This window comes from Tyto alba, unplaced genomic scaffold, assembly GCF_018691265.1.
Source record: "Tyto alba isolate M040663 unplaced genomic scaffold, T.alba_DEE_v4.0 Super-Scaffold_7, whole genome shotgun sequence".
NCBI classification, from domain to species: domain Eukaryota; kingdom Metazoa; phylum Chordata; class Aves; order Strigiformes; family Tytonidae; genus Tyto; species Tyto alba.
In genome coordinates this window covers 7,488,279-7,510,671 of record NW_024881328.1, presented here as the reverse complement: position 1 = coordinate 7,510,671, position 22,393 = coordinate 7,488,279, and the positions used below count along the sequence as shown (strand labels likewise).

Genomic DNA, 22,393 nt, shown 5'->3' with positions numbered 1-22,393 from the left:
TGCTGTCACCTGCTGTAAATCCCATGTGAAAAGAAATCATGAAAGGGAGAAGTGGAAAACAGATTTTGCTCCTTTGCCTCCCTTCCCCACAGGGTAGTCACTTGAAAATCTATGGCACCTGGGCTCATGGGTGGAGGAGGCCACCCTAAAGGAGACCCAAGTGTGTTAAACCATCTTCTGCATAGTGTGTCTTGGACTTTGTAAAGTCAGATTAAATCAGTGGGAAGGCTCTCCTGGCTTTAAACAAGTAGGGTTTTCTCTGATACTTATATCTCTAGCACAGTCTGATTGCTGGAAAAATTGGGCTAAATCCAGAATTAGGTGAACTTCATGGCGTTTCTTTGCCGTAAAGTCTGTATAATAATGAAGATAACCTCTTGCATGGATGGAGGGGTGGGGGGCATGCTTGCAGGCCCAGCGCCCTGTCTCCTCCCTTCTTATTCAGAAGCCTGTCACTGTCTGTTCACATGCTTTCTTCTAAGTGTCAGTGTTGGGAGAGGAGGACAGATATTTTACCCTACTTCACCAAAGCATATAATCTCTTGATGCTACTGTACCATTGACTCCTAAAATCACACCTGCCCAGGATGCCCTCTGCCACCGTACAGACAGGCTGTCAAAATGTTAGCAGGGATTTTGACGCTAAAATGACTCGGGAAGACAGCTGAAATAAGGCTTAGAGGTTTATTTGGTGTTTTTATATTGTTTTTCTCTAAAGCTAGTTCTCAGCATTATGTGAGCATCCAAAGCAGCAGTGGTGATAATGGGCTAGTTGAAGTGAATGATGGATTAAGCTTGGTTTGCAGGGGTGCCAAACGCAGTACCAAAGGATGGGGGCTCTCTGTAGGGAGGGTGTTTGTTTCCATTTTTTTATTGAGTAGACTTAAAATACTAGTGCAAAGACAGGGCATATTGAGCCTTTCTTGATGAGCATAGGCATGTGCAAGGGGAAGGGAGTATAAAAAGAAAGTATTTTTAAACATATATTGCAGTCTGATTGCCTGCTAGATTCTCTGTTACTTCTCATAATATGCTTGAAAAGTTTTATTTGTGCCTTGAGGGTGATGAGCCTGTCTTCATTTAGGGATGCGACTGCAGATAATATCACCATGCTATTGACAGCTTTATGCACTCTTGCTAGCAACCTGCTTCTCTTATTTACTCACTTTTACATGCATTGCCTTGCAAAAGCAGCACGGTTTTCTACCCTCCTAGTTATAATTGCATCCTGGGCCACCTTGTTACAGAGCCTGTACCTGTGGCGTGAGGTGAAAGAGCCAGTTGTTGCCATTATAAATTTTAATTTTTTATTTCCTAAGTATAATTGAGCCTGGATAGACATTATGTTTTTTCCTAGGTTCATAATTACAGAAACCTCGAAGGAGAGCTTTGTAACTATTATAAGGGCAAAAGAGGAGGTAATGTTCAGTGTGAGCTTGTTTATAAACAGGTAGATTTGAGCTTCCAGAAATTTCGGACATGTAGCTGAAAATTCATGAGGGTCCAGAAACACTAAACAATAGAACAGTGTAACAAAGTCAGTCACATCTGTTCATCACTTACATTATATTTGTAAGTCATTAGGTGTAATTCAGTAATAAAATAGTTATGTTTTATGAATTTTTATGAATTATGATGTCCTTGTAAATTCCATGTAATTACTAAAATTACTGGACGTTTCCTTTGTTATTTTAAAAATAAAATTATATTTAATTTGCTTTTTAAAAGCAATAGTTCTGTGTGTTGGACTCCACATGACATTGCTCATGTCTTTTGTTTTGTTGCTTCTTCTGTCAGCGGTTCTTTTGGTTGGTAGGTGTTTGCCCACCAGTCCCCAATATCCTACCTTCTTGTTTAAATGGGTTTTGGAAAGATGCTTCTCATCAGGAGGTATGCCTTTGTCCAGGTCTCTTGGTTCATCTCCAACAGAAAGTATTTCTTGCTTGTATGGGGGTGGTCCAACAAAACCATAATTTTGGATCTCCTAGTTTTTGGGTGAGGAGCAGAGTCAGAAATAATAGTGGTTCATTCTGGTGAGATTGCAGCAGAAGGACCAAAACATATTGGACGTTTCTCTGGCCGACAGGTGAAAGAAAACTGCCTCCTATGGGGACCTGCACACTTTGTATTGTGGAAAATAGGTTCTGTAGGTGGAGATTCATGGAAAATATGGGTCAATTATCATCAATTCTGTTGAAAATTGATATTACAGGTTTCTCTTGATTAAATTATCTCATTCCTTGTGCTTACCTGCTTTGTCAAATAGACCGCAGCCAAGATGTCACACACAAAACTTGAAACACACTTTTTTCTTTTTTGCTTTTCTGAAGAAATGCTTAAGTTACTTGTTCAAGTATTACACTTGCAAGCTTGAATCCTAACCACATGCTCTTTTGTAGTATATTCCTCCATGGGGAGGTGGACGCTCGACATAAAGTTAGCCTGACGCAGACCATGGCTATTGTACCAAGGTGATCCTTCCTTCACGTCTGTCTTGTTTTGTTTGCTCCAGGTGAAGAAGTATCACATCACCTCTGCTCAGAGCTTCCCCGTCCTGAAGTTGTAGCTTGTGAAATCCCTTGTGCAACGGACTGTGTCATCAGTGAGTGGTCCCAGTGGTCGCCGTGTTCCCACTCATGCTCCAGTAAAAATGCTGAGGGCAGTCAAAGCAGGAGTAGGTCCATCTTGGCCCTTCCAGCTGAGGGTGAGTGATAAAAAATTTTGGATTAATCACTGTTTGTACATTTAATGAGTTGACTTGTGTTCCTCAGCCAAATTGTATTTAGATCAGAGCTAATCCTAATACTGTATCAATGAGGAATAATACTTCTCTGTACCCTCATGTCTAGTGACTGAAAGATCTTTATGGGCTTGAGTTAATGAACGTGTCACTTAAAGAAATTCTGTCACAGTTCAAAATTATTTACTTCAGCCTATGAATTACTGTCTATTGAGGGCCGGTCTGAGTGTGAATTTACTTCAGGAGAGCTGCATCCTATACTAATGAAATTGCTGCATGACACAAATTCATCATGCGAGTGTCTTTATATAGAAACATATTAGTACTGATTTAGAAAAGAACAGTGAGCTGTGAAAAATGAGGAAATAGAAAAGGACCTGTTTATTTTATTAATGCAGATCTAGAATGTATTGACCTTCTTGTTTTTCTATTGTATTAAGTATGTAGCTCTTTGATGAATACATATATAATTACCTCTGGATCTTCATGGGCACATCATGTGTCTGGATTTTTACATATCAACGTCAGTGATACAATTATTTACTCAAATGATTTTGCGTTAGAAGTGTAGTCTTCTAACTACAGGTACACATATGGTAATTCATTTATGTATTGGTTTATCACATAGGATTTTAAAGGTATCACATCAAGTGCATAAAATTTCATAAAACGTGAACAGGTCTAACAAACTAAAGTCTTGTTGACGCAACAAAAATATCTACAATTGTTAGCACTATGTGCAGCTAAGGCAGCAGCAAAACACTTTTAGATGCAAATCTAATCTAGGACAAGTTCTATTAAGCGCTATTCTGTAAAATATCATTAAAGCCACCCACTGTTTCTGGGGCAATACAGGGACTCGATCTTGCAAACCCTGACTCATGTGGATGGTCTGTATTCACATAAACATCCTTATAAGCACTTGCAAAGAAAATTGGGCCCTTCAGGATGAAAACTGCTGTATAATTGTTGATTGAATGAGAATACTACTAAAAAGTCTATGAGCTAGAGAATAATTAAAATGAAAAATATGGTTGGCTTCATATTTTCCACGGAAGTAACAAAATGCAAATAACAGATAAACACAGAATTATGAAAGTAAAGTGTTGAAGAAGTGAATTGTGGGCGGTACATAAGCTCACTCATCTCAAACTGAAACATACTAAACTAAAATGACGTGCTTTGAACTGAATACTTTTAAATTTCTCAGGAAGGAATAATCAACTATTAAAATCAAATGCCCGAAATTTTTCTGTACATCTTTAGCAATGAGTATAACGGTTTGCTATGTAGAGTCACACATCTGCATACAGATAAATAGTGATTGATTTGAATTTGTGGAGAATGGAAGTTGATTTAATACCATTATCTCTGCAATACTAAGGCAATGTTATGTTACCTGCTTTCTCTGACTCTTTCACACCCAGCTCACAGCTGAGCCACCAACTTCTACACTGTTCTGGTACCTTTGCAAGTGGCATTTAATTTGTCCTCTGTCAACTGAAGCAGTGTTAGCTGTGGCTCTGCTGTCTGAGGACTTCTGGATGCCATCTCACAGACTGATTTCAGTTCAAACCCTTGGGTCATTTTATCCAAGCTGCTCACCAGATCTCAGAATATGATAACCAGGAGGCTGTTGATGAAACTTAGAGGGGCTTGGTTTAAATCAGCTTTTAAAATATACTTCTTTATGCAGCAAACTTCTGATACTTGGTGCAAGAGGAGATTATGGAGGGAGACAGTCTTGGCAGGTTTAAAATGGATTAAAGGAACAGGTGAACATCAGGTCCATAAAAAGTCTGTAAATGGCTACGAGAATGACTAGGCAGTGTCATGCTGTCCTGCTTTCCTTCTACAAAAGTTGTCAATAAACTGCAAATAGTGGGCAGGATCTTGTGCTTTTTATAAAGAGCATCTCCTGCTTGTGGTTTTGCAGGCAGACTGCTAGGTTGTATGGACCATGTAGTATTTCTTATTATCTTAAGTTAAAACTGCCTCATTATTACTATCCCTTGTTTAGGAGAGCTTCCTTACCACAGGTGTTCTTGAAAAAAATACCTTCATTTTTCCCTGGGAAGCTCAAAATTTTGGGTAGATCTTTTCTTTTTCTTTTTTCCTAGTGGACCAGGCATTTTGCCATTTGCTTGCTATGTTGTTTTTTTTTTTTTTTTTCTTAAACATGTGCTCAGACACACAAGAGCGATAACTGGTCTGCATTTTTCCTGCCAAGTCAAAATCTTTACGAAATAAGTTACCTGGGGCCTTTTCTACTCCATCATCATACTAAACATTTTTGAGACTGAACACTATGTGGAACAGTCCATTTTCATGAAAAGACGAATGGTAATGTGACATGATTATCCAAATCAGTGTGCTAAGAAATTTCTATCTCTCTTTCTTTCTTTTCTCAGCACTATTCATTGTGGCCATTTGGGGTCATACCTTATTTGAGAAGGCTCAGTCCTGCAAGGTGATAGGCTTCCCTTCGAGGAGCAATTTACCCTCATCTTCTGTTGATTTTAGCAGGGTGTAAAGGTGTGCTGAACCCTGTGGTCTCTGGCCCCAACACTTAAGGTCTTTCAAAACCTGCAGCTCTTTGGCCATGTCACAGGTTGCCTGATTCTCCCTCCTGGAAGAGAATGGTTTTGATTTTAGTAATTTTTACTTCTTTCTTTCTAAAATGACAATGCTTACTGTTAAATTTCACTGCATTACTCCTTAGCTTTTGAGCTACAAACATCTGCTGCTTTTATGGGATAAATTCAGTCTGCTGGCTAGAGTGTTAAAGCTTCTGGGGAGTCTGTTCAAACTCCTGTACTTTGTGGATTTATTACCAGTTGTTGACAAAGTGCAGTAGTTTAGCAAAATCTTTGGACACCAATTTGAAGGATGCTGCTTCAGAGAAGTAGTGGCTTCATACCCAAAACCTTTCTTTCAAGTTCCTCCTCCTTGCTTTGCAGATGTGGGTATCATTTGTTACATTCCTCCATCAGTACAGTTCAGCACCCCCTACAGCTCAGCTCTTTAAGGCAACATGTGAAGAGAGTCCAAATATTAGAAAGATATGTTCCTCCTTGGGAAATTAGCAAGGAGAATGAACATAAAAATAATGCTTAATTTGTCTTTAAACCTAATTGCATGTTTGCTCAGTGATACTGGCATTTAAATGGAATTAACTTGGCTATGTGTAGGAGTATCAATAAGGTAACTCAGAAATATACTTTGACTATTTCTGTTTCCATTATGTGTTAGAATACAATTTTATGCAAGGCTAGTTTAATGGGGAAACAATATTTTAGAAGGTTGTTATTGCAGCCATAAAGGTCAACAGCTTTATTTAAGCTTTATTTATTTATTTATTTTTAATGGGAAAAAGAAGAAGAAGATATTAAGCAAACCTAACATTTGTAGTTATTTTCCCATGTCTTCCTTTTGCCACATGCCATAGGATAAAATATGGTGTTCTCTTGACTCTTTCCAGGTGGAAAAGCCTGTCCCCCAGACCGAGCCCTGCGGGAGCACCGTCCCTGTAATGATCACCCGTGTGTGCATTTCTTCTGGGAAACTTCTCCCTGGAGCTCTTGCTCTGAAGACCCGCTGGAAACTGCGCTCAATGCAACCATTAATTGGAGTGGAGAAGCCACTTGTGGAGTGGGCATCCAGACAAGGAAAGTCTTCTGCATGAAAAGCAGTTCTGGCCAGGTCACACCTAAAAGGTATTTAAAGAAAGGATATCGGTGATTATTTGTAGTTACAATATATTACATATGAAAGCATTTTCAGCTAGTGTAGGGAATCTGCAGCTTTGAAAATAATTTTCTTTCAGGACTAATTCTCCAGCTACTATTCCATCACTAATATGAAAGGGATACTAATACGTAGCAAAAATGAATAGCTAGCCCATTTTTAATTTTCTGTGTAAATCCAAGCCAAATGCCTGTTTTCAGCAGAGTAGATTTTTTTTTGCTGTAGCTTGTCTGTTGATTTAATTTACAGTTTTCTGCTAATATTTTTCCTGAAGGACAGATGTGAGGAAAATATAAAGTACATCTGAATATAACGTTCATCAATACATTATTAACAGTGCTCTAATAAAATAGAAAAAGTAAATCAAGTTTGCATTATATTACAACACAATAAGGCAGAACCATATGTGTGATCTATATCATTCAGTTGATTCATATACTTTCTGTAGTGTGATACCAACAAGAAAAAATTATGTATTCTGCAGCAGAAATATTCTGAATTTTGCTTTGCTTTACTAAATGAGGAAAATAAGTAGCACAGATGTTTTCCCTAATATCAAAAAATTAAGACATTGCTAATTATTTTTTGCACTGCTAATGAGTCTGGAGACTTACAACCAAGTTTCATTTATTATTGTAGCTCTCAAAACAGTCCTGTTCATATAAGCAGACTGTGTTGATTTCAGTAAAGTTAATTAAAATTCTTCAGGTTAGTGGATTAATTAAATAGAAGTGAAGAAATCTAATATTCATTTATATCTAGAATCCATTGTTATGCTACATCTTTACCTAATGAAACATATTATTTATAGAGCTATATGGTGTCTAAAATAGTTGGTTTTCCCCTTTTGAGATGGTAGAAGGGGAAATGGAACTGAAAAGGGTAAGTAAATACTTAAGTGGAGTACTTGAAGGGAAAATTGTTTCAGTGGTGGAAAAGTCCTGCCAAAATAAGAGATTTTCATACTGGGGACTTCAGAAAGGGTCTCTCCTTGGCTTTGGTGTGGTAGCTTCAGTGCCTCGGTGTTCCTCATGTGACGGAAGTAGATGGATCAAAAAGGGCTGCCGAGTCCTTAAAAGAACTTCTTACTGAACTTGTTTCTTTTGCTGCTGTGCTGCGTATTGTTCTTATGGTGATAATAATCTTAAAAATATAAACCTTGGACCTCTAGAGGTCTTTAGGAAGATGGTTCTAAGTGAAGGAATAAAACTGTGTTTCAGAATTAAATAATTACCTCATTACTGCCCAGGAGGCTCTGAACCAGTTCGGTGCTGGGGTGAACGGCAGCTCTCCTCGCTGTGTGCACCAACTGTGGCTGTATTATATTTTATGTTTGAGTTGATGAAAACTGACCCAAAGTAATATTGGCTTTAGAACTGCTGTGGTGAAAGTCTGCTGTTAACATGGCTTCAGAAATGGGTTACATTATGTAAATAAATAACTTGTAAGATGTAATACTGTATTTTTTTGTATTCTGCATTTTTCTTGATTTCATAAAGAAAATTACACTATATCCAAAGAAGGTGCAAGGCACAGAAAGCCAAATGAAACTACAGTTTTTGCAGAAAATATTTCAGCGTCTTCTGTTAGATAACAGAAATCTGCCCTCTAGGATAATCATACTTAATGAGAAGAGATGTCTCTTTGTATTTATTTTCTTTTAAATTATATCTCTAAGTATCTTACTACTATCTCAGTAACAGAATCATGACTTTAAGATTTGTCTTCTTTCCTAATAGGGTTTAGTGGCACATTCCTCTCTCAAATGGGATAATTTTGAGTTGCATGCATTGCTAAGTATTTCTGAGTGATCTTTTTACCTGAAATTAATACAAATTAAAAAAGAGTAATTCCCTTTCTTTTCCCCAACTTGAAATGCAAGACCTGCCTGATCCCAGGAAATTGTCCTTTTTCCAACTTAGAGTTTGTATATATTAAGTCTCTGTGTCTGAAAATTTTATTAGAATATGCATGATGTTTTTCATTTAGGAGTTAAAAATTAATAAAAAAAAATCACAGAGCTCTTCTTACTATACTATGTTGTACAACTTTTTCAATAACATACAAGGCATCAATCAGAGTTATTAAGCTATTAAACTTTAGGTGGTTTTTGTGTTTCCTAGGGGCTGAAAGTGGAGGAATATGACATCAGTTCTTACACACAGTTGCAAGTGGTTTGAAGGCTGTTGCATGTTGTGTTAAAAGGGGACTACTTTATAAACATAACTATTCGCTTTCTTTGGTAATAAATATATCTATTTTGCTTCAGTGAGCTTTGTATTTTAGGCATCATATACAGAGTTACATTTATCCTGTAGTCATCAAGCCAAGCTCCACATTTTTTTATTATACTTTTCTTTAATCTTTGAAGTGTACTAAATTAAGTTGGGTTACGTGAGCACAAAGGAGAAGAAAAAATGAGGCTTGCTGTGACCAGGAGTGATGTATTTGGTATGGTGGTACGCTCACAGCCCTGTGAGAGTCTTAGGAGTAAACCATTTCCCTGTAGTTTTAATTTTTTATTATATTTTACTTTTGCATTGGGATCAATAGATGTCCAGAGTCCATCAGACCTGAGACGGTGCGCCCATGCCTCCTCCTCTGCAAGAAAGACTGTGTTGTTACACCTTTCAGTGAGTGGACTCGCTGCCCAACAGCATGTCAGCCTGGTAAGCCTTTAAAAAGAGGTCAAAATTTGAGGAAAAATTAGAGAATTGGCCTAGAAACATGTGGTAGTTGTAGTTCATGTCGGTCTAATAATTTTTTAGGGCATTCATCTGAATGAGTTTTGGACTTGGGGTGTAGTTGACACTGATGCTGTTAGTGAGTGGTGGGATCCTCGTGAACAGATTTGGAGATGTGAGTAAATTCTCTTTACCTGGAGTAAATTCCATCTGGGCTTCTGCCTTCAAAGTCAGAAGTCCAACGTCCAAACGTTGTGTGGCTGTACATGGAATTGCTACATTATATGAAATTTATTTCTCTTGGCCAACCTAGATGTACATGCAGGGTTGTGTAAATAACTCCTGTGCTTTATAATTTTTCAAGGACCATACATTTCTTTGATCTAGTTTGTTAGCTTTTGGACACTTAGTGTTCAGCAAAGTTTCTTTATAATGATATAGTGTTAGTTTTTGTGGCAAATTTGTGTGTTTCATTAATTGTTCAGATGAAAGCCTTCTCAGTTATCAGAATATTTCATTATTGTTGGTGGCTTCCTTGCCCTTCAAAGATTCTCAGTGGATGCTCTAGCATAGTCCTTGTTAGATTTTACAGGAAAATGAGTTGCTTTCTAAAACAGTGAATCCTGTTTTAATTAGCAATTTATTTTTAGACTTTAAATGAGCTGCCTATGAAGAAGTAGAATAAATTACCTGGTAAATTGCTTTGTTTATTAAATAATAGTCTACAATTAAAATGAGAAGAAATTAATTATTTAACCTCATTGGCAGTGTTATCATTTTAATATAATTCTAAATTAAAACTTCTTAGATGGGGGAGTTTGCTTTTTGCTAAATCTGTTATTGATATGGCTGCATTGCAAGATTTTTTTTTTTTAATTTGCATTGCACAATTAAAACCTCCACACGATAATGAAATTTCAAAACCACTATACATATGTGAGTTGTTATGTTTGTTTTTTTTTTCCTAGAAAAGTTGTATTTAATGAAAACAATATACAGATGGTGAATTACTAAGTAGATCAAGCAGGAACAGGTATTGCTTGGCAGATTTAAAATTAAATGTGTACCAGCATAAGATCAGAGTTTAGACAAACATGGAATCACTAAATCAGCTTTACACAGAACTTTACCAGTTAAGCTGTTTGTAGTTTATCTGAGAAAATGCATCCAACTTTACTATCTAACAATAAAAAAGCTGACATTTTCCCTACATTTAAATGTCATCAGACAACCAGCTGTCTTCTGGCGAAGGATTATCTCATACCTCAGAAGTGTAGACAGCGGTGAACTTAGGGCAATAACAGATGGATGGACAACATAATTCACAAAAGAAGCGCAATTGAATCCAAACACCTGTTGGTGAGGCAGGAACAGGGAGGTTGTTGCAAGTTATTGATTCTCTGCCATTTCAGATACTTAAAGGTGACAACTGTCTACTGCAGTTTTCTATAATATATCTGTTTTAATGGGTCTTTGAGGATGAATCGAAACAAGAATCAAAGAATCAATATGGAGGTTTCAGAATATGAAATGGTTTGAATGAGCAGCACGTAGATTTTCCTCTGTTACCTCTTTTCCCGGTGGTGAAGGTGTCCTGGGGAGGCAACAGCTTTCAGTATGGGTGATGTGCTCTTTGGTCTGCCAGCATAGATTTAAAAGAAGGACAGTAAAAAAGGCAAACATGACAATAAATAACATTTTTCATCTTCCTCCTGAAAATAGATGGTACCTATAAGTACCTCTCCTCTCTGGGCATTGGCTGTCCAGAGGGAAGGTTAGAAATTTCACTGTTGCTTAGTTCTCTAAACAAGTTTACATTAAATGTTAGGTAGTAACTGTCCTATTTATTTCCACAAGCCTTAAATCAGATTTGAAATGAGAGGGGGTAAAAGTGGAAAAAATGCATGGTGTGCCATGATGAGAAATTCCTGTGACCTCTACCCTGTGTCAGACAGTTTCTGTAAAGGATCTGCCAGTTCTAGTTCTCATAAACAATTAGAGTTGGTCAAAGTTAAAGACCTACTCCTTCAAAAGCTCTTACCTGCACAAAACTACCACACACAGCTCTGATTTTGGTGACTAAAATCTTGAAGAATCTGTCCTTATTATTTGCGTGCTCAGTCTTGTGTTGGCTAGATTCTGCCTTTTCATCTGGTCAGGATCGAAGAGTAGGAAGCTGAATGTTTCCTGTGAAACTTGGATGAGATATAGCACACTTTACAGTAGTGAACAAGGGCTTGGTCCCTCACCTGAGAATGGTGATGCACCTTTCTGAGCTCAGGGCAGGGTACCAGGGAAGCCCTGGGGGTCAAATGCAGAGGAAGGAAAGAAGCAAGATCAAGGCAGGAATGAGAAGAGTGGATTGATAGAAGGAGTTGTGTGGCTCTGTGTGTAAGGAGAGGTGGGACAGAGACATGGGAGTGGAAGCAGAGGTAAGGCACCCCCAAAATTCTCAAACACCATTATCTGAGTTGCAGAGTCAAAGACATAGAAGTTAAGATGGACTTGAGATCCTGAGGCTTGTTTTTTTCAGGAGGGCAAACAGTCACAGCCATGCTTGAAATCAGCTTGGGTTCAGCTTTAAAAGGACAGTCCTACATAATGCTAATACTCTGGAAAATTGGGCTATGGCAATTTTAAATGAGACATAAAAATTATGTTCATTAACATTTGTAAGGAATGCTGTAGAAAAGCCAATGAGGAAATTCAATTTTGAAAATGGGGTTTGAGTAATGTGCAATAAATGTTGAGGATAATTTAGTTTCTTGAGGTGGAGAAAATTACTGTGGGAAGTTCATTTAGATTTGGTGCTGATTAATAGGAAGGAAATTGCTAAGGGTGGTAGATAATTTGAATAAAAATCATCACAAAGTGATAGAGTTCACGATTCTTAGGAAAAGGGAAGGATGGCAATATCAGTAAGACATTTAAAAAAAAAAAAAAAGATAGAATTTAACAGACTGAGAGAATTGGTAGCTACACCTCTTGGGAATGTGTTCTATGCAGACAGGACTGTAGAAGACCTGGCAGCTACCAAGACTGTATGAAGGGCTGAAGCCCTACTGGACTCTCTGTCCTGAAACTATTATAATAGCAAGCCAGTAACACAGAGGAACAAGGGATGTGTAGGTCTGTGTGTGACTTGCATGCTGAAGCTTCAGAACATGAACAGAAAACATCAAACGTAGCCAGAGAAGACCTTTATTAATCTTTTCTCATCATCAGAGTAGTTCAAAATCTTGTTTCCTTTTTGATTGTCAAATTGTTTCACAAAAATTAGGAACAAGAAATCAAGAATAGAAATTTAGCTATAGGAGGATATTAGATGACAGGAATTGCATAAATGGATTAAAAGTAAGGGGAACTGAATGAAATAAATGTTCATTACTTTCTGAGAAACAACGGAAACACAACATGGGGAATGTGCAATTGCTACTGTTGTTTCCTATCTGCATCCAAGAGAGGAATGGACTAAAGATAAGTATTTTCCTAAATTAGATGTTCCCACGTCAGTAGGGCTGTGTGAATAAATAAGGAAGCAATAAAGTAAGGCCAGAGCATCTAGTGACTATCTACTGGATAAGAAATTGCTAAGTCCTGAGGAACTAACTAAAACTCAGTAATACCAAGACAAACCAAACCAACCAGCCAACACCCTACTCCTCACCCCGCCTCCCCCCAGAAAAGAAAGGTCAAGGAAATTGTAGATTACTCATCCTAACTTCATGAGGTAGAAAAACACAAGAACAAGTTATTACTCAAGATAGAAACATTTCAAGAATCAGATTCTAATAAGCTGGCCAGTATGGATTTATTGAGAACAAATCATGCCCAATAAATCTCTTTTTTTTTTTTTTTTTTTTTTTTTTTTGAGAGCATAGCTGCTCTGATTAAGGGAAGTGGTGGATTTTTGACACATTAAACTTTTGTCAGGAAGCTGAGGAATAGTGACTTGAATTAAATCACTGTTAAATGGGTGCTCAGCTGCTTGAAACATCTCACAGTGGATATCACTGTGGAAAGAATCTCCCTCTGTCTCCTTTACTGCCTGCCACCACGTATCAATACACATTGATAAGATCCTGTGAGCCTTCTCCTCTCCAGGCTGAAGGATCCCAGCTTTCCCAATTTATTCTTCGGTGTCAGATGCTCCAGTCCCCAGATAGTCTGTGTGGCTGTTCACTGGACTCACTCCAGTGTGCCCACATCCTTCTTCTCCTGGGGAGCCCAGAACTGGACACGGCACCCAGTTGTCTCACCAATGCAGAGTGGATGTCCCTCGATGTGCTGGTGATGCTCTTCCTAATGCAGCCCAGGATGCGGTGGCCCTTCCTTGCTACAAGGGCACATTGCTGCTTCGTGGTCAACTTGTCTATCAGGACTCCCCTGTCCTTCTCTGCAAAGCTGATTCCAATCAGTTGACTGGTATATGTCCACTATTCACAATCAAACTGGAACATAAGTCAGAGGGAGTCCTACAGAAAACTGTTCTTGCCCCAATTCTATGCGATATTTGTCTGAACAGCTTACGTGCTTGAATAAGAACATTAGTGGATGACGCAGAGCTGAAAGAGGTAGCAAACACAACAGACAATATATTAAATGATACTGAAATTGAGAAATTTCTCAAAATGTGACTTGGGAAGGAAAAATTGATTGCACAAAGACAGAATGGGAAGTGAAGGCATCAGTACTGTCTCAGGCACCTCTGAAGATACAAAATGAATGAAAGTCAACAATTTGAAATGCTAAAGCTCATATTGGGCTTGTCAAACTCATGAGCGTGTTGTATGTAGAACGCCAAAAGTGTTACTGTGTTGTGCACTGGTGTGGCTGCAGGTAGGGTTCTTTGGGCACAGTGTTGTAAGAAAGTGAGCAACGGAGGTAATTGAGTAGGACCTGTGAAGAACTGTTTTTTCTTAGTTTAGAGTGGAGAGGACTTAAAGTGGATACAATCTCTTGAAATTTCATAAAGGTTATGTGTCAGGTGATAGGGATAAACTTTTTACATCTAGTGGACAGAAGGTAAAACAAAATTAGCTTAATTTACAGGAGTGATGACTTGGGCTAGATTTTAAGACAAGACTATCTGTGAGGCTTTACAAGCACTGAATCAAGCATCTGAAAGGAGACTGTAGAAGGCTGTGGAACTGCCTCAGGTAGTGGCTGTTAAAGCAGCAGGAGGGAGATTGCCCTGGATGCACTTACCCTGCCTCAGGATAGCAGCTGGGGTGAGCAACCTCCTGCCAGGTCCAAAGTCACTTTGTGATGATCTAACAGTGATAGCATGTCTGCGAGTGAAGGCTTGTATCACTTGATATTTTTAGAGCCAACCATTTTTCCTGGGTCTGTACTTGTACTTTGTGTTCATGGTGTGACTTTTCCTAAGTTTTCCTTCTTATCTAATGCACTGTAATCTTGCTACTGTAGCTTTGGCCTTATCTTGAGTTGGAAAAATAATACTCATAAGTGGGCTTATTTCCACACCACTTTCATCCCTTGAACAAATTTGAAGTCTATTATTAAAAGATGGTTGTCTAGTCTGGAATCTTTTATGGAGTTCTGCTGAGATCCCTTTTCAGTTTTCTAGCATCTGTTTTTGAAGTGTGAGTACAGTACCCAAAGAAATACTAATGCCATACACACCCATCAAACCAGCTCTCAGTTTGTACTTACCACTTATGCAGCTAAGGATTACATTTCTTTTAGCTATTTGGATGTATAGATAAATCTCATCCTTGTCTTTCATGCTGCATTCTGTACTGTAGATTTTGTGAACTGTGTTTCTAGATGGATTGATCTTGCATCGGCTCAGGTTGAGTAGAGAATTAGCTTCTGTTGGTGGGAATGGTTTTCCTATCAGGAAGTTATCATCTGTAATTTCTAGACCCATAAACATGGGTTACTGGTAGCAGCCTGAGACCACCAGAATGTGTTTTCAGAAACAAAACCTTCCTTTATGACAGATGTTCAGTTTTTTAGGTACTTGCTCATGCTTATTTTCTCATTTGATTTGATGTTCTGTTAAATAGACATTTTTTGATGCATCTCTTAGGCTGTTGATTTATCAACCTTCCAGGTGCTGTTCTGCTAAACTACTGGTAATTTTAAAGTAAAAGTAATGGTAGCTTTTAATCGAATATACCATTCCATCCCTTCTTGGGGTAGTGCCAGAGCGCTCATAATTTCAAAATATAAATGAAACACAAAGCATTTTTTTAATGAAGACTGCTAGATCACTAACTTGGGGTGCCAACTGTGTCTGGAAAGCAACTGTTTTCCTTATTTTACAGGCAATGCCACGGCAGTTAAGCAGTCCCGGTACAGGATTATCATTCAGGATGCTGCCAATGGGGGACAGGCATGCCCGGACACCTTGTATGAGGAAAGAGAATGTGAAGATATTCCCATTTGTCCAGTGTACAGGTAAAAAGTGTTATCTTGGAATCAGTCTCTTGTTTAGTGGGTGTCCACTTCTCCAAAAATTACTCTTGTGCAATTGTCCTGCACAATTTTCACCAGAAAACAACATAATCCTGGAAAATGCAGAGTTATAAACAAATAACATACCTTGCAAAATGTGTAAAAGTAGAGTTCAAATTGGAGATTTCAGTAGATCTGACATCATCAGAACAAGCACCACTAGACACAGCTCCTAAAAACAGTAACATCAGGGTTCGATGTGTTTAAGGAAGCTTACTGGGAACTCCCCGCTCAATGTACCTAAAAATCAATGTAAGCTATTTTGGGACCACAAGCGTTCAACTGCCTTAATCACAGTTGTATACTTATTGCAGAGACTTGTCTTTTCCCCTGCTGTTCTCACTCCAGTGAATAATACGCACTTTTAAAAATTCTGATTAGACAAATAGTACAATAGGGCAATTAATCACCACTCTTCATTAATATTCTGTGACCCGTCTGCTATACAATATTAGTAAATAAAAAAGCATTATATCTTTGCATATAAGTCTCCAGCCCGCCCATCCTATAGGACATGGTTGCGGATGAGCGGGGAGCTGAAGCTGGTGCTGAAGCAGGGGTCACACCATGCAGCCCTGCCCGGCTCTGTGCTGCAGAGCACTGTGGAAAGGTGCTTTCTCGTGTTCCTCACTGGCACACGTCCTGGCATAGGAAGCAGCTTGGGAACAGCATCAGTTGTTTGAGAACAGGCTTGCAGCAGGAGAGCCTGATTTCAAAGCCTGCCAAAGATGTTTCTTCTGTATTTTATGTAGCTTTGAACCATGCCCTACAAAACAGAAAACGTTGTTGGAGGATGATGTGGCTTTCTAGAAGGTGAACCTTGTATCTGGATTTCAGTTCACAGTGCTAATTTCAGGAGTAATTACAGCTTTTTGACTCTATTTCTTCTTAAGTCTCATTAGTAACTGAAGTTTTTGCCTTCAGGTGTTAACTGTTTTCTGGTTTTAACCACTTAATTGTTAACCTTTTCCTCTTGCAGGTGGAAGACCCACCGCTGGAGTCATTGTGTGCTGGTGCCAGATTCAGTGAGACAGGGTGTGCCAGGACATAATGAGGCATGTGGACACGGTTTGCAGTCAAGGGGTAAGCTTTCTCCATGCAACCTCCAAATATTTAAGGTGTTGGACTGTGGCATTTAAGTAGGGTCTTTACTGGTTTACAGCAGCTAATTTGGAAACTAAGTGGCCGAAGCACTTTTAAGTGTTTTGGGAAGTGGACCCATTGTACAGTTTGGCTGCTGTGCTGGATGTTAAATTAACAGTGACATGATAATATGCTGGGAGTATAGGAGGGGATTTATGCTTGGTATTCAAGTATCTTTACAGTAACATGCTCTTCTGCCTAAAGATGAAGCATGTGGGCTTTAAAAGAACTATCTATCTATAGGCATCTATGAAGTAATCCATTCTTGCTGCTAAAAATGGAACGTATAATTTCCTCATGATTTTAAATTTTACTAATAATTTGCCTGAGGCCTGGTTTTCATGACGACTATTGGAGAAGTTCAGCGTGGATAAAAGCTTTGGGCTCCTGACCTTGGCGTGACGAAGCACTTGGAAAATGCAGTGATCCCATTGTCTGAATGAAAGTGTTGAGAAGAATTTCACTGTTCAGAGTGTGTGATCAGTCTGTAGTGGTTCCTGCAGATGGCTGGAGATTTGGCTGTTATCAGTCTCCTGGGAAATCTAATGAAACCTTTAACAAAAGATTATTTTTATTGAAAAAAAAAATTACTATACAGGTATGCTAACTGAAGAAACTTGACATAATAATTTACTCCTTCACAAGGGTAGAAACTATTCTTTAAAGATGAAGCAAATTTCTTATATAATCTGGAAACAAAGGAAAAGAAATAAAAGCTCTGACAGTATGTGGGCTGTATCTGAAAGAAGAAATGTGTTTTAAACTAAAGCTCAAAGGAGTAAATATCTTTGACTAGGTTTTGACCACAAGCCTTTCCACAAGCTTTTCAAAGAGAGCTCTGTAAATTGAGATGTCCTAAAATGTATTCCTCAATCTCTGTGTGAAGGGATGGTAATCTCTGTGCTCCAGTAGGTGCATGAACTTTGTATTAATCTTTCTCTGACAGAATTTGAAGTATAATAGAAGAGTATCACATTTATTTTTACTCTGTGGAGAGTCCTCCAACAATTACATAGGCTATGTGGTGTTCTCAGGTAATAATGGAAAAGGAATCTTGTAGCCTGGTGGGTTTAAGCAGAATTTGTTTCAGTGCCACGTTCACTTTTTATAATTAACTATGGTTTTTGTAAGAGCTTTGGTTTTCATAATTACATGTAGTGATAGAACCAATCTGCTAGGTATTACTGAGGATGAGTGGAGTTTCAGGAAAATGAGTTCTCAGGTGAAACCCATGGAAAAATATTTTAAAGATATTTCCTACGAATAAGGGGAGTGATCTCCATGGAGAAGGCAGCCGCAACCAAGCTCTTAACTCTGACCATATTGCTTCTGAAAAACAAGCTGCCGGATTTTCAACTATTCTGTATCTTATCAATAGAAGTGTTTAGTAGGAGAAACTTTCACAAAGCTGCTGTTAATACCTCACCTTGCTGCTGCTTGAACTCTTCAAGAGCAGCTAGCGTGTGTGAAGAGGTGCTGTGTCACCATATTGCCAGATCCTCTCATTCTTCACCATGAATGGGGGGATATAGAGGGGGTGGGTCTTTGGAGATATTTTTGAAATAACATGTGAGGTGAGGCTGGGGATTTGAGCTTGCTCAGCCTGTAGAAGTGTCTAATGGGAGTGGGGTTCATGAGAAGATGGAGCCACACTCTTCCTAGAGGTGCACAGTGAAATAACAGAACCGTCCTAGGCCGTAGTGAGAGAAATTCCCAGATTGCCCGGAGAGACTGCAGATTCCTTGGAGATACTGAAAACTAAATTGAATAATGTCTTGAGCAGCCTTTTCTAACTTTGAGGTCAGTGTCGCTTAGAGTAGGCACTGGATCTTCAGAGGTCCCTCTGTTCTAAATTATATTGTATGATTCTGGGAATCTGTGCCATCAGTGGTGTTACAGATAGATGCTTTCCTGCAATATTCAGGCATCCTACAAATGAGTTTGCATTCAAGATATCACCACCACTCCACACAGTAATTGCCTTGCATAATGTGTCAGCAACTTTAGATAGTAAGTGCTTATTCTCCAAAGAGCATTTACATGAATTTGCCCAATTTCTTTTTTACCATGTAACGGCAATTACCATTTTACCACTGAAGATAATCAGTCTCACTGTTCCTTAAAGCATCCATTTTTAGAATTTTTTTTCTTTTGCTGTCCATATTCTGACTGCCATGTAAATAAGAGGATTTCAATTTTCAGTGACTGTCGTATCTAGCCAATTATATAAGGACATTGAATTCATATAAATTATTTCTAAAGAAAGAAGGCGTATGTTTATGTGTACCTATTTAGAACGATGACTGTACTGAGGGAAAATTAAGTCTGAAATGACTTTCAAGCTCCATTCTTTCTCTAGGCTAGATTCTGAGAGAGATACTTACAGATCTTGTTCCATGAGTGTTTTCACTGAAATTGCACATAAACGTGCTATGTAATATGCAGAAGATATCAGAATTTGTCTGTGAATAATAAGCAGAATGGCCAAAAAGATGACAGCTGTCTGAAGCTGCAGTTTTCATGGCTTTATCTTGAAATGATATTACACTAATTACAATAGCCTTTCATTTTGTATATCAGCTTCAGTGAACTAACTTGTTCAGAAAGCAGTCATGCAGGTAAGAGAAAGGTAGTGTTTAGAACTAAGAAATATAGTTGTTATTTAAACTTCTTCAAGGCATGATTTGCAAAAAGCCCCTGAGATAGGACACTTGAGAGTAAAACAGGGTGGGGATGTTACTGTTGCTTGACAGTGACATAGACAACATTTCTAACAGTAAATGAAGAGCTTTACAAGCTTCTCTATTACTATATAGCTGTCATTTTCCTCGACAAGTGACTAATTTACTAGAAGGTGTCAAGACTGTGAGAAAATTGCTTCTCCTTTGGATGCTCTTCAGTGACTTTAGTGTTCTCTGATGTTTGTGATGGAGGATCCTTCAGAAATGACCTCTCCCTTCAGTGCTGACATGAGCACTGAACACATGAGCACTTAGACATTTACATTTTTGGGGAAAAAATGTGTTGCTCATTACAAGAGATTGTTAAGGTTTAATTAGTGGATGGAAAGCCTGTTTTAAGCAAGTGTCTTTTGAAGGCTGCTTCAAAAGCCATTGATAAAGTAAATAGACGCGTATTAAAGACCAGACTGATGTAATGAGACTCCGCTTTAAAAACTGGTCTTGGAAATACACTGACAACATGGTTATGAATAAAGTAGTTACTTTCCAAAAGTAAGGAGAAGCTGTAGCAATGGAACATGTCATGTCTTATTTCTGCTGCTCCTGCCACTTCTTAACTGATTCATTTGGAGGATTTGACCATATCTCCCCCTGTTAACGAGACAGTAAGTCCATCTCAGAGCTGTTGCTCCTCATTGCGAGAATACAGAAATGCTGTGACATAGAGCAGCAAATATTCTTAGAGAATAACTTACTGATTTATGTACTGGAAAACAACAACAAACCCACCAATGCAGTAATGAGAAACTACTCCTCTGCTGTGGAGAAGTTCATTCTCCCTGGCTCACCTGAGGTCACGGGGTGGATCGATACTGGATAGTCTCATTGGGCATCTCAGTAGAATATTTCTTTTCTTATGCTCTACTATCAGACCACGCATGATGTATTTCTTTCCTTCCTTAACCGTGTTGTAAATTCACACCACATGGACTGTGCTAAGACGGTTAGTGTTAAATATAATCCATTTCAGTTGAAAAGTTGATGTATGAATTGACAGTGAAATAGTAGAATGCAGGCAGCACCAGACTCAAGCAATTTAAGATTCCTGTCTCCATTGCAGGTTTCTGGCTCTTGCTCTGGAGATTCCTGATATCTATAGGGATATTGCAGACAAGTTGGCTTTAGACTGAGGTGCAATCAAAAACTTATCATTATAAGAACAAAAATTATAATAATTACTATCTTAAGTTTTCTGAGTGTGTCTAAATGCAGTGATAGTACCAATAAAATCTTATATAAAATATAGGCAGGTCTGTGATTACAAACATAGTCTGTAATAAATCATGACTAAGTTAACATGTGTTCCATACTAAATAAGATGAAGGGATGAATTTGGTATTCCCTGTTAGCATTGCATCTACAAAAATATTTTGAACAGGCATCCTTTAGCTGTATTATCTCGTGTATTATCAATCTGTAACAATAATGGCCATATACATTACTGTTGTTTCTGCTGAAATTATTTTATGGTAAACTATTTATAATGAGACATGCCATCAAAAAAGCATCAGTGTTACCATTCTTTTTGCTCATAAGAGAGTCACCCAACAGTTCTTATTCCCTGTTTTGTAGGTAGTTAATATAACTGCTGATTAGCTAAATTAACAGATGCATTCATTGTAATTTGAGTTGCAGAATGCTTTTGCACAGAATTACTAATTTCAGGAGGTACATATTAGAATCCTGTTATAATTTACAGGCTAGAAGCAACGTGATGACCTAAAGTTTACGATGAATACATTTATGATAGTAAATGTGGCGAAGACACAGACTGCTTCCGTTAGATGGTGGCATTTTATGAGTAGTGCTTTGCAGTGCAGTTCTGTGTATAAATCTGTCCAACTGATAGCTCCCTCCAACATTAACTTTGCCTGGTAGGACAATGGCACCTTGAGCCTTATTCTGAGTGTTGCGGGGATTCGTTAGGGTTGTCTGTTTATTCTGATGATACTAGTCTAAGGTAACGGTTGCAGGGACACAAATGGGAGCACAATGAGCTCAACTTGAGTGGTTCCATCCAGCATCACGATCTGGAAGACACCTGCCTGGCAGCTGGTGGCAATGGTAGCAAATAGTTGAGGGAAAAATATTTACCAGGGTAAAGACAGGAGCTGAGTCTTGTTTGTGATAAGTTTGAAAGGAAAGTTTGTGAAGTCTGTATGGAATGAGAATTCAGGTTTGGGGGGTTGCCATTCCAGGATGGAGAGCCTCAGTCTGTTATCAGCCCTGTCTGCCTGGGGCTTCACCAACACTTCAGTGATGTAACTGCTCTACATCATATTGCAAATTCATACAGTACATGTTATCTGTATTGTTATTTTCTTGTTACTGATAATGCAATTTTTAGCTTATAAACACATGGAGAGTAATAAGGTGATAAGAAACAACCAAACCAGAATTGATTTACCATTATTTGTTCTTGATAATCTGATTTTTTATCTTGACGAGGTGTTGGGCTGGAGGTTAGTCAATAAAGTAAGTGGAAAGCAGCACAGATAATACTCTCTTGAGTTTAGGACATTGAGTCTAGTCCCACATGGCAGCCTCCCATGTGCAATAAGAAAGTATGACCTAGAGAAATGCAGGTTGAGGTGGATGTGCAGCTTGTTGAAAAACACATGCAAAGCTCTGTTATCAGTTATTTGCTGTCAACCAGTAAGGCCATTTCAGATGGCGTCCTGTGGGGCACACATACTCTTGGCTGTCTTCAGTATTTTCAGTGCTTCTAATGAAATAGCGAGTACATCTATAACACATCTGGGTAACTGAAAATTGTGCGTGCTTTGAAGAGCAGTCCAAGAATACCTGTTGGATAAATTTGAGCATGCTCTGAAATGAAAGAAAGTGAAATTGTC

The 22,393-nt window shown here is 38.4% G+C and overlaps 1 protein-coding gene across 6 annotated transcripts in view; it reads left to right on the top strand.

Moving 5' to 3' along the window:
* The window catches only part of THSD7B (thrombospondin type 1 domain containing 7B), a 370,445-nt gene that overhangs the window by 216,338 nt on the left and 131,714 nt on the right, over positions 1 to 22,393 (top strand). For all 6 annotated transcript variants that reach the window (XM_042808460.1, XM_042808457.1, XM_042808459.1 and 3 more), the window contains 5 exons: positions 2,513 to 2,704; positions 6,222 to 6,456; positions 9,041 to 9,156; positions 15,465 to 15,597; positions 16,634 to 16,737. In XM_042808460.1, the coding sequence (XP_042664394.1) occupies positions 2,513 to 2,704; positions 6,222 to 6,456; positions 9,041 to 9,156; positions 15,465 to 15,597; positions 16,634 to 16,737 (780 nt within the window). The remainder of the gene's footprint in view (positions 1 to 2,512; positions 2,705 to 6,221; positions 6,457 to 9,040; positions 9,157 to 15,464; positions 15,598 to 16,633; positions 16,738 to 22,393) is intronic.